The sequence below is a fragment of the Acanthisitta chloris genome, unplaced genomic scaffold (genome assembly GCF_000695815.1).
Source record: "Acanthisitta chloris isolate BGI_N310 unplaced genomic scaffold, ASM69581v1 scaffold17000, whole genome shotgun sequence".
NCBI classification, from domain to species: Eukaryota; Metazoa; Chordata; class Aves; order Passeriformes; family Acanthisittidae; genus Acanthisitta; species Acanthisitta chloris.
In genome coordinates, this window is record NW_008651269.1 from 29173 (window position 1) to 41976 (window position 12804).

The 12804-nt window shown below is 38.1% G+C and overlaps 1 protein-coding gene across 1 annotated transcript in view; it reads left to right on the forward strand.

The window, feature by feature from the left end:
* NUP205 (nucleoporin 205kDa) overlaps positions 1–12804 on the forward strand; it is a 48250-nt gene that overhangs the window by 28091 nt on the left and 7355 nt on the right. The window contains exons 23-35 of the mRNA XM_009072619.1: positions 197–321; positions 1246–1360; positions 2366–2506; positions 3504–3578; positions 4261–4418; positions 5585–5665; positions 6124–6315; positions 7917–8187; positions 8563–8661; positions 9723–9871; positions 10653–10844; positions 11625–11746; positions 12777–12804. The exon at positions 12777–12804 is cut by the window's right edge and continues 96 nt beyond it. Of these exons, the coding sequence (XP_009070867.1) occupies positions 197–321; positions 1246–1360; positions 2366–2506; positions 3504–3578; positions 4261–4418; positions 5585–5665; positions 6124–6315; positions 7917–8187; positions 8563–8661; positions 9723–9871; positions 10653–10844; positions 11625–11746; positions 12777–12804 (1748 nt within the window). The remainder of the gene's footprint in view (positions 1–196; positions 322–1245; positions 1361–2365; positions 2507–3503; positions 3579–4260; positions 4419–5584; positions 5666–6123; positions 6316–7916; positions 8188–8562; positions 8662–9722; positions 9872–10652; positions 10845–11624; positions 11747–12776) is intronic.

Here is a 12804-nt window from a genome sequence, read left to right on the forward strand (position 1 = left end):
GAAGCATGGTTTCTCTTTGATTTTAATTAACAGAGACAAAACTATGCCAGATACTTTTGCTGCAGCTTTGTGGAGCAGTACAGTGCTGCACAAGGTACCCGGACAATTTAGGTTCCATAATTCTGTGTACTAACCTATATTTGCTATGGAGATGAGTACGATCAAGAATGCTGAGAAGTTATTTTTCTATATTAAGGTGTCTTGGGCTGCCCACGGACTTGCCTTCATGCTATTTTGAACATACTGGAGAAAGGTACTGAAACAAGGAATGGGCCTACAGCAGTTCGTGAATCTCCCCATCTTGCAGAACTCTGTTACCAGGTATTCAGCATTTTTTTCTGTCGGCATATACTGAAAGTAGGCTCTAAATAAACTTAGCTGCTTCTTGGTTGGTGAATACAGGTGGTTGATGACTTTGATAATAGCTGCAATTTTGAAATACATATGTCAGGTTTTTATATACATTGAACTCCTTCTATTCTGCCTTTTCCTGTGTGAAAAGGTATTATCTTGTAGCATCACAGAAAACAACCTGCACTTGTGTCTCAAACTTGGAATTGGATATACTTATAAAACTAATGTCCTAAATATTTTGGGAGAGGCTGTTGTGAGAATATGCCGATTTCATTTTATTTTTTAATTTTGGCAGTGCAATTTGACAGCGAGTAACATGTAATGCCAAATAACCCAGTGAAATTAGCTGCTTTATTCTGTGGCAGTGACAGAATGTACATGTGTGGCTGAGGGGGTGAGGTGGGGAAGGCAGCTGAACTAGACACATGTGCAAGGTAGCTGATGTTTGGACATAACTCATAGAATCATAGGATTACACACTTGTGTCATGTTGAAAATCTGTGAAATCTAGAAAGGATTTTAAATGCTATTAAAAGCAAAAGGTAATTCTTTAGGAAGTGAGAAAAATTTATTACATTTCCTGTCTTGAAGAACCTGTAGACTGAAAAAGACATTCATTTTTCAGAGAGCTGAACAAGCAGGCTCATCTAGTGTCATGTTGTAGACAAATAGCCATGGTAATCATCCTCATGCTGGTAGTCTTTAAATGTCATAATTCAACATCTGTTGTAACTAATGTGTTCAGTTTTGGAATAATATGATGGAGAACTTGTTGTAAATACTGGTAGTATTATTTGAGAAGTAAACAGTGTTATGCATCTTTTGATTTGGTGGTTGGTTTGTTTTTAAAATAAATTCCATAAATGTGTGTCTACTGTTTTTGACTCTCAGGTGATCTATCAGTTGTGTGCATGCTCTGACACTTCAGGTCCAACTATGAGATATCTGAGGACCAGTCAGGATTTCTTATTCACTCAGCTTCAGTATTTGCCGTTTTCTATCAAAGGTAATTTTTATGCTAAGATAAGATTGTGCATGCTTGAAATTCAATGCATTCTTTGATCACTAGGAATCATAGAAGAAACATGGGTAGCATTATTAAACTGATTTAATTACAGCCTCTGCTAATCTCTTAATTCTCCAAAGATTGAACTCTCCCTGTTTGGGAAGTTCAGATTATTAGCACTGAAATTTTGTAAAAGAATGTTAGCTTTAAAATGTATCAAGTCTCCAGAAGCAAATCCTAATCTAATCTATATTTCAATTATTAGTGTAGTTTTGTTAGATTATGCTACAGAAAAAAAATTGAAACGTCAGGATGATGCAAAGAGCCAAGGGAATAGAAGGCTGGTGGTTGTAACCATCTGCATCTTCCCTTCCTTTGAATGAAGTATTTTTCAGCTAATAGATGTCGTTTATGTTTCAAATCAGCATTTCTCAGGTGTTTTAAACTGGATAAATGTACTTTTTACACTTTATCAGGTGCTTGGCCACTAGTCCTTTGTTCCGTGATAGTCAACTTAGCATGCAAGTACATGTATCCAGCATGTGTAAAGCGCTTTAAGTGACTCTTGTATAACTTAGGAATCAGAATATAGAATATGAAGAATCTTGGAGATCCATGAGCAAGTCTTAACATTTTTGATCAAAGCTGTAGTTCACTTTGGGTAAACGTCTGATTGTTTTCACTGAAATCATAAGTAACTCTTTGCTCATGAAGCACTGCATTCTCCCCAACGACTTAGTACAGGTTGTGTCTAGATTTGTTGTGTATGTGTGTATGCTTAATTGCATGCATGTGTATGATTTGTTTTCACAATAACCACATGTTCTTTTAATTGCTTTTGTCAGATCTCTTAGGCCTTTTCTCTTGTAAACAATTGGTGAGCAGACAATAAATCATGACATCCACTAAAGCCTTTGCAAATGTAAAATGCTTCCCTTGTAGTAAGGGATATTATTTATATTCAGTTATGTTCAGTTTTATAATTGTTGCCTTATGCTCATCCAGAGCACGAGATTTCAACTCTGAAGCAAATGTCTTGGCTAATGAAGACTGCAGCTATAGAAATGCGAGTGACCCGCCAGCGCTCCCACACGCAGAGACTGCTGCATCTGCTGCTTGATGACATGCCCGTGAAACCATACTTGGGTATGAGGGTTTACTGAGAGGGGAAGTAGCCTCAAATAAGTGGAAGTATCAGAGACTCTAGTGGAATTCTTTTCTTTATAAGCTTGTGATGGTTCGTGTGTGATATCGGGTATGGAATTGCCACTGGAGAGATGGGAGGAAAGATGATGGTGGTTGTAGATGCCAAAGTGAAAGACATCAGGGCATCTCTTTGTGCATTGCTGCTTTGTCTGTGTTTCATTATTGAAACATCTCAGTGTATACACTGATACAAAAATTAAACACAGTTTATGAGATAGGAGAGGGGAATATAAAAAAAAATAATTAAAATAGGATAATATGTTTTGAGATGCAGTTCAGAGCTGTTACACTATAGAGAAGGTAGAGGGTCTTCCTTTGTGAAGTTTTGGACTAAGTTTCTCAGTCTTAATGTCTCTCTGTCTGTCAGAAGTTTTCAACCCTCTCTCACAGAAGATTGTAACTACAAGTCAGTTGTGCACTTAACATTATAACATCACAAAAATGATATTTCATTCCAATGTGATGTCAAATGCAATGTTAAATAAAAAGGCAAGATTTCAGAGTTTCAGAGCAGGGTAGAAGTGAATCATGAAAAATAAACTCAAATGGTAATGAAACTCTTTATGTGAAGATGGAGTAACTGGAAGATACCATAACAGGCGATTGCAGTATCAGTCTGAGCATTTGTGGAGATCTGAGTATGGGAAGCAGTTCAGGTACCCTACTCATTTTACAGTGTCCATACAGCTGCATTATTCATACTGGATGGGGGGGTGTCTTTTTGGGCATTTCTGGTACTGTCTGATCTGTACATGATAGTTGGATAGCTTCTGTGAGAGAAGAGAGAATTCAAGGCTCTATTTGTGTTAGAAGACTTCATGTGAAAGGTTTATCACAGTGTGCTCTCTCTGTTTTTCTCTTTCAGTATTAATAAAGTAGGTCATATTTTTCACTTAGATTTTTCTTTTTTGTAATTTATTTGTTTCATTACTTTCAGCTGATGGTGAAGGAGGGATGGAAGATGAGAGTCGATCAGTCAGTGGGTTTCTCCACTTTGACACTACTTCCAAAGGTAACTAAACTTCAGTGAAGTTTGTCTGATCCTGAATGGGGTGGGGGCCATCTCCAGAAAGGACACTTTGAAAAAGAAAGTGATAGACTTTTTGAACAGCAGCAATACCTGAAACAATTTCATGTAGTGTGGGGAAAAAATTAGTTACAGAATCTTGATGTAGGTGGTTGGAGTGAGTGAAAAATTCTGAACTGGAAAGGCAGTTGAGAGTCTGTGTTTAAGTATCTATGGAAGGATGGAATGGGAGAGTGGTAGTCTGTAAACTTACTGCTAAAGTAGAAACAGATTTGTTTGTGTTTTCATGGCAAAGAATATGATACCCAAGTAAATAAATAAGTTCAGATTCCTTGTGGTGTTTCTAAGTCTGAACAAAACACTGCATGGTTAGCATTGAAAAACAGCCTGATTTCATTTAAAAGAAAAAATTAGAATCTTGTATTTGGAAATATTGGATTACATGCATATGTAATAGAAGATCAATATAATACACATTAAGAATTGAAGGCTCTAGGAAATGTTTTTAAGCCTATTACATATATTGATAGCACTTTTTGAAGATTTAATGCTTTTGAAACTATACATTAAGAGTTGGATTTACAAAGGCAAATTAGGCTCTGCTTGGCAGTTTTTTGTTTTCCTCGTGATACTTCTGAATACAGTTTGAATTCATTTACATTTCTAGTACGCAGGAAGATCTTAAGTATCCTGGATTCAATTGACTTCGGTCAGGACATTCCAGAGCCTTTACAACTGGATTTTTTTGACCGGGCTCAGATTGAGCAAGTCATTGCTAATTGTGAGCACAAGAACGCCCGAGGACAAGTGGTCTGCAACGTCAAGGTGCGCAGTGGTCTGTGTTCTCAAGTTGCATGTGCTGTTCTATACCTTAACAACTTAAAAAACAAGTCAGTGTATTAATGATACTTTGAAACTTGCTTTCACTTAAAAAGTGTATGTTTCAGATATTTGCAGAATTTATACGAACTGCTGGGATTAGTTAATTTCTTCTGCATTGCACACACTGATTTCTCATTTGCAGTAGGCAGATGTATCAGTTTAAGCACATTGAGGAAATCTTTTGTATGTTACTCTTTTTGCCATTTTAGAACACCCAAGTGATATCACATCTACTGTATGTATTTCTTTGGTCTCCAATACACAAGTACCTAGTACTACATATTTGTACACAATAGTTGTGTACTGCAGTAGTTTTCTTGGAGGCTTTAGTTAAGATAGTGTCACATTCTGATGAATGCTTGACAGGTGTACAATAAATAGTCCTCAAAAATATGTGATCCTAAAAAATGAGTAAAACTTATTGAATCCCAGTCCTTCAGTTGCATCTGTAATTATGTGACCTTCTCCTAAATACTTGTAGGAGGTACAAATACATGTTCTTTGTCACTTGTCCTAGTTTTGGCTGGAATAGAGGTAATTTTCTTTGCGGTAGCTGGTACAGTGTTGTTTTGGATTTAGGATGAGAATAATGTTGATAACACATTGCTCTTTTAGTTATTGCTAAGCAGTATTTACACTTAATCAAGGACTTTTCCGCTTCTTATACCATCCCACCACTGAGTAAGCTGGAGGCATAAGAAGCTGGAAGGAGACACAGCCAGGACAGCTGACCCAAAACTCACTGAAGGGATATGCCATACAATAGGATGTCATGCTCAGTACATAAACTAGGGGGAAAGCTGGCTGAAGGCTGCTGCCTGGGGACTGGCTGGGCATCAGTTGGCAGTTGGTGACCAACTGCATTATGTGTCACATGTTTAGTATATTCTAAGTCTTCTGTTATTCCCCATGCCCCTCACCCCCTTCCTGTTTTGTCCTATTAAACTGTCTTTATCTCAACCCACAAATTGTACTTTTTTCCCCCCCCAATTCTCTCCCTGATCCCACTGGGGCAAGGAGAGGCAGGGGCTGAGTGGCTGTGTGGTGTTTAACTTGCCAGGTTAAACCACATCATCATTAAAGTATCTTTTTTAACTTCTTAATTTCAGTACCTTCACAGAGTTCTGGTTGCAGAAGTCAATGCCCTTCAAGGAATGGCAGCAATAGGCCAGAGACCTTTACTTATGGAGGTAAGTATAGAGGAAGTTAACTATTGTTTATTATTGCTTTTGGTGGCTTTCATACCCTATCTAGCAGTAAGCTTCACTATGACAGCTTGTGGATTTGAGTCCTAACTTTGAGTTAGTAGTTCCTGAAGGAAAGAAAAAAAGCTTCTTAGTGTATCGTTCTCTAAACACCAGACCTGGAATCTGTTTTCTTTCTCCTTTAATCTTTTCCTCCCTGATAACAACTGCAACTCCCATCCCACTGTACAGAAAGCAGCACATACTAATGTCAAGACTGTCTGTTGACAAGTACAGTGTGTAGCAGCCAAGTTCATCTTGCCTTTCTGTCACAGGGGATGCACAGACTTTTTTATTTCCCTGAAGACTATTACTAATAGATAAAGTTGTCATCTTGAATTCTGTCTTTGCCATTAATTTCTTTTAACATATTGTAACTTAATTTTTTTGTCGTGGGTGTTCAGGAGATTAACACTATCCTGCAGTACGTCGTGGAGCGGAACAAGCTGCTGCAATGCCTCCATGCTAAGAGACATGCTTTAGAGTCATGGAGACAACTGGTGGAAATTATACTCACTGCCTGCCCCCAGGATCTCATACAGGCTGAGGACAGACAACTGATTATCCGTGACCTGTTGCAGGATGTGCATGACAAGGTAGTTAGTACTACACTGGAAATCAACATTTTCCTTGGACTTTGTTGCTGTATCTTTTTAAGTGAAAGTACTACAAGTTTGATTGGAACTGAGAAAGATTTTGTCTGCCTTTAGTATTCTTTTTAGTTTTCTGATTGCTGCTGTGCTGAAGTGAATGCACTGTGAACAGAGGGGATACTTTGCATTCTTGCATAGCTACTGTTGAGCTATGAACCAGATATGAAACAAATTTCAAAGACATCTCAGTGTAATCCAGTGTGCTGGTAGTCTGCAAAGGGTGTGTGAAAAAGAAACAGCCTATTTTGATGAGGAACATAAAAGAACTTACTGCAGGCAAAACAGTACTGCAGTTGCTAATTTATTGCATTTAGATCACTTGCTGCAAATCCTACTGCTGCTGCTTGTGAAACATGAAAGAGTTGAATGAAACTTCAGAGTAGAAAAATTAAAGATTTTATAATTAGAAGGGCTTTGGGTAATGTGAGAGTTTGTCTTAAAAGTCTAGGTGCTTTGCTGCTGAATTAGAATAGTAATTTTTGAGACAGACTAGGCAGTTACTCTCTACCCAGCCGTTATCCAAGGCAGAATTTAAGGAAGGATCCTTGTGCTGTTTAGACTGCTGGGGCACTATTGTTTTCTTTATTGCAAGAGTTCTGTGTTTTGTAATTCTGATACACAGAGTTTTGTTTTGAGAAACAGATGCGAAAATGTTCTCTCTCTTCAAGAAAAAAGCAACCTTTTTGGGTTTTGTTTTTGTTTTCTGCCATTCTTTTTTTCTATAGGAGTTACCTAAAAACTATTTTTCAGTGGAGTGCTGGTTTTGTTTTTCATGGGAACAAAATTAAAGGAATGGGAAACAACAGAGGCCTGTACTAGCTGAAGGAATTTCTTTCTTTCCTAAAATCTTTACAGAGAGGAAATTTCATACTCTTAGTTTTCTGTAATACATTAGTGAAGATTTTTGAGTTTGAAAAAGAAAATTGTTACTGTCTACTGAAAAGAATTGAACTCCTGTACAGAATTACTGTAGTGCTTAAAAGGAAAGCTCCTTGAGTGTCAGTGATAAAGAGACCAAGTTTACCTTTAAAATGAAATGAAGAAAAGTACTATGTGCTCACTTCTTGTTAATGTTTCTCCACGTTGTCTTCAATACCTTTGATGCTCAACCCTTTGAATTTTCTAAGTTCTACCTTCACATTTTTAATTATAATAGTTTTCTTAAGTAGCTGTAAAGCAGGGAAGGTCTCAGTTGTCCTTTCCCTAGCTTAGGTTTAGATATGTTACTAATAAAGCAGCTCAGATGCCAACACATTTCTTCCCTCTTTGCTATCCAGATTTGATTATCATCCTGCCTGTGATTTGCGTAAATAAAAAACAGAAGGCTAATGGTCTCCTCAATTAAAATGTACTCAACTCAGCTTTCTGAACAAGTTTCTGACATTACTGATTTTGATGTGCTTCAAATAGTGCCATGTTAATGAAATCCTTATGCACACATAAATGAAACAGTTGTGAGAGGCTAAATGAATTGCTTTAATAACTCATTAAATCAGACACTTTTTGAAACTTGTTTCCCTTTGCTTTTTTCCTTCTGTATTAAGATCCTTGATGATGATGCAGCTCAGGAGTTGATGCCAGTGGTGGCAGGGGCTGTGTTCACCCTGACTGCCCACCTGAGCCAGTCTGTGAAAACCGAGCAGAAGCAGCCACTTGCACTCCCTATGACAGGACAGTCCCAGTATTTCCTGATGCTGGATGGTTCTTTTTCCTCTTCGCCTGGCTCTGAGAGCATATCCATGGGTTTTGCTTCCATTGGTGACTCTTCCCTCCATATCATCTTAAAAAAGCTGCTGGATTTCATTTTGAAAACAGGTGTGTTGACCTTTGCAGTGTGCGTGTGTGAATTCCAACTGCCAAGAGTAAAGATATGGGCTGAGCTGCTTTCTGTTACTGCAGTGAAGCTTTTTATTACAGTCAATTAGGTGGATCTTACATGATTAGTATAGATCTAAGTGATGTCACTAACAACAAAGAAATTAAATACTTTTTTCACACTCTGTTGGAACAGCATAACTTGCCAAATTTACTCATGAATACACTCTCGTGCAAACTGTCTTAAGAAATCGAGTTGTTTGATTTATTTCTGCCAGCACTGCCACAGGAAAGTTAAATTAAGTGCCCATGGAAGATGGTGTTAGTAGATAATACATTTGTTTGATTTTAATTGTGAATGTTCCTTGTTAACAGGTGGTGGCTTCCAGAGAGTGAGGACACACCTTTATGGATCACTGCTTTATTATTTGCAGATTGCCCAGAGACCAGATGAACCAGACACTTTAGAAGCAGGTATGGTCCAACTGTATTTTGGCAAAGGGGGAAACAACAATTGTTATTAAACCCTGAATGGTACAGTTTCTGCATGCTGAATTGTCTTCTGGAAATAGATGGCAACCATCTTACTCGGAGAGCCTCTGAAATCAGTTGCTAATGCTAAACAATGCATGGCTTGTATTCTGACCTGTCTAGCTACACATGCATTGAAAATGTGTTGTTCTGGATGAGGATACTAAATTTCTGACCTCTAGCACTAATATATAATTTGTGTCCATTTAAAGCTCTGCATCATAGCTACAAGACTGTCAAAGGACTGGAGTTTACTTGTAACTAGCTGTCCTCAAGTAGGACCAGCTTTAGAAATATATTACCCCTACATCTGTTTGTACACTCACACCACAGTGATCCTGTTGAAGAAACAGAACAAAAAAATTGTAAACAGAAAAACCCCACCAGCCACACAACAAACCCAAAAGATTATTTCATATTCTTTCTCTTCCTTTGTCTAAAGATCCCCCTCAGGGAAAACAAACAAAAAAGCATCACACAGACACATACACACCACCACCACCACCCAAAAAAGGCAAAAATAAGCCAACCAGAGCTGCTACTTAGCCAAGAGTGTTTATGGTAAATACCACATTCTCTCTGTGAATGGTTTAAATACTTGATTTGTCAGTGTTTCCTATCATTATTATATCTTAGAACTTGGACAAGGATTGAAAAAAAACAACCCTTGGGGGTAGTACCTGTGCATGCAGACTTACTGCTCTTACTTGATCTGTATTTTGAGCTACAGTAGTAAAAAACCTCTAACAAACTATGAATTTGTTATGGATTTGTTATGACCCCTTTGTAGTTTATTACTGACGTTGGTTTCATCCCTTTCGCGTTAAAGTCACCTGGTTTACTTCCCTTAAACAGAATGTTTTGGTCCTAGAGAAAGCTCATGGAGTCTTCTGTTGCAAGGTAGAGAAATCCCTGAAGGATGTAGCCTCATCAGTTCTGTAGCTAAGATAATGCTAAGCTGCTTATCTTTGCATTTTTTCATTATTTTTTTTCGCTTTTTGCAGCCAAAAAATCGATGTGGGAACATCTGACAGCTCCTGAAGATGTGTTTAGTAAATTGCAACGGGAAAACATGGCAACTATTGAGAGCTATGGGGCAGCTCTGATGGAGGTTGTCTGCCGAGATGCTTGTGATGGCCATGAGATAGGGAGGGTAAGTGAATCCATTCCTTTGCTAGTGCTGTTCTGTTTGTTTTAGAGAACATTTCACTTCTGTGCAGGGAGGAGAAGTTTCACGAGGTAGAACTAGAACATTTTTGTAGACACTTAATATCTTTCACGTTTCTGTCCTCCCACTCATCCTTCAAGCTGTTCAAACCAAGGGCATACGTGCGTGTTAATTTTTTTTTTCTCAACAAAGCTATGTGTCCTACTGTTTAAAAATAAGGGTAGAAAGCACTGCTGCAAAATGTAGGTGTGTACCTCTGTGGCAGTTTTTTGTTAGTATTTTCAAATCATGGGCTTATCAGTTTATTTACTGACTTTGGGAAGATTTGGTGACTTCAGGAAGAAGTAATTTCTGATAGTAACCTCAGTAGATGAGTATCTAGTCAGAATGCAAACTAGTTTTAGATAGTAATTGTGCTTGAGGCAATAATTCATTAAAATGTTTCGGCATAGTTATTGGTCGATAATATCTGTGATACTGTTTTTTAAAGAATAATAGAGGAAAAGTAGTTGGCTCATATTATACTAAAGTGTCAAGAAATCTTAAAATATTTTTCACATAAAGGATTGCAATTGTGGTGTAGAAAAACATTCTGCTTTTAAGAAGCTGTTAGAAGCAGCTGCTTAGCATTTCATATTTCTATTTGTTAAATAGAATTTGTTAAATTCATTTTATATTTGTTAAAAATCTCATGGATCTCATAAATTTAATTATGTTTTGATTTTATTTTTTTGGTTTTGATTTCTCTTCCACTCCCTCTTCCCAGATGCTGGCATTGGCTTTGCTCGATCACATTGTTTCAGTAGACAAGCAGCAGCAGTGGCTATTGTACCTCTCCAATAGTGGCTACCTGAAGGTGCTCGTGGATAGCCTAGCAGATGATGATCTGACTCTTCAGAGTTTGCTCACTCCTCAGCCCCCTTTGCTTAAGGCACTGTACACCTATGAGTCCAAAATGGTAATAGTACTTCCGAAATTATTTTGTGGCATGGTGTTTATTCTGATTTTTTTTTAGTAAAAGTTGTTTCTCTGTACTTCACTTACATTGTAGGCAGAGATACTGGTAGGGAAACCTTCCTGTCTGACCCTTCAGGAGCCATTCTGGCAGTCACACTCCCACCACCAGAGACTTTATCTGCTGGGGATCAAAGCCCCATTGTAGCAAGTGGTTCCAGTGAGCCCATGTGTGACACTTACACACCTCACACACATGCAGTCACACCAGGTTTCCTTACCAGCTCAACCTCAGGTTTCCCAGAGCAGTCTCAGATGTCTGGGTCTTTAAAATAATTTATTCATGGTGAAACAACAATAACAGCTCGAGTTGGTGCCACAGAGGAGGGACCACAAAGGATCCCTGGGGTTTTACACCTTCACAGTCTATGCAGGTGATATTCTGCGGTCTTCCTCGGAATATCACCTCGGTTCCTGCTGTGTGTCTGAGTCCTGCTGTGTGTCTGAGTGCCTGGTCACCTGGCTGGTGCCACAGGTCCCCGTGCCCTTTGTTGTGCAGAGGTGTCACCAGTTCACAGCCTCTTGCCTGGGGCTCTGTCCCCCAGAGCTCAATCTGCAGCTGGCACTGCAGCTGCACCCCGAGCTTACCTGCATTGAATGTATTCCTCAACAATATTTTACTAAAACAGTGGTATTGGAAATGATGCTAAAATCTAAAGAGGAAATAGTTATCATAAGTTTCATTGTGCATCTCCAATACTTAACCTTCTCTACTCTTCTCTAGGCTTTCCTCACCAGAATAGCTAAAAGTCAGCAAGGTGCATTGGAGCTGTTGCGATCTGGAGTGATTGTGAGGCTGGCACAGTGTCAGGTGTATGACATGCGACCCGAGACAGAACATCAGGGGTAAGTGTTAGTTCCCTGGCCCATAATGAACTGTAACGTAGTCTAGGAAGTACGTGATATCTTTTTTATAAGCACAAATTTTCTGACTAATGATGTGTGGGTTTATTCTTTGTGTGTTTCTTTAACCTATCAGTTCAGTTTAAAGCTGCCTTTTATTGAGAGAAAAATTTCAGGTAAGTGGGTGTGAAGTTGTGCTTCCATACCAGTTACTTAGATTATGTTAAAATTCATTTGTTTGATATCTTAGATAGCAATGATCTAAGTATTATTATTATTAAATAATTTAGACTGTAATGTTTGAAAAACAACCTACATTGTAACTTATTTTGGGGGCTTTGCAGTTGGTGAACAAGAAGTGCAGTTTGTCCTCCCCCATAAAGCATTAATGAGAGAACAGTGGATTAAATGCTATTTCAGAAATATTTTATGATGTGTTTAAAAAAAGTAAAAATTCAGTTTTATATTGCTTGACAAGTTTCTTGATGTGTTGACATCATTGTGAGGTGACTGAGAGAAGATATCAAAGAAGGAGATTCCATATTTAGGGGAAATTTCCCTGGCTGATTGCACATCTCAGTCCTTGTTTTAAATTAACAATTCTTAGTGACACACTGGGGGTTCAAACAGTTTTAAACAGATTACCTTGTCTAAGTCTGAAGTGTTTCCAAAGTTCCAGTTAGATGTATAAGACTGTATAAAACCTGCAGAACATTTGTAGAGGACTCTGTTTATCAGTTGCTTTGGAATTAAGCACACCTCTTCCTAAAATATTCGAGAATGTTTCATTCTTACAAGTAAACAGATGTATTTCTACATCAAAGTAATCTGATTTAATGTAGTATAGTACAAAGAACTAATTTTCTCTGCTTAGAGAAAATGTCTGGCAAAAGATGTGTGTCATAAATGTGTTGCTTTTCCAATACAGCCTCAGTTCTTGAGGGTGGTTGTAGGCTGAGGCTCTGCCTTGCTTGTGGACTTCACTCTTCTTGTACCTTTAGTCTTTTTGTGTATTCTTTTTAAACCTCTTAAGAATGTATGCAATGAGAGGTCCCCCAGTC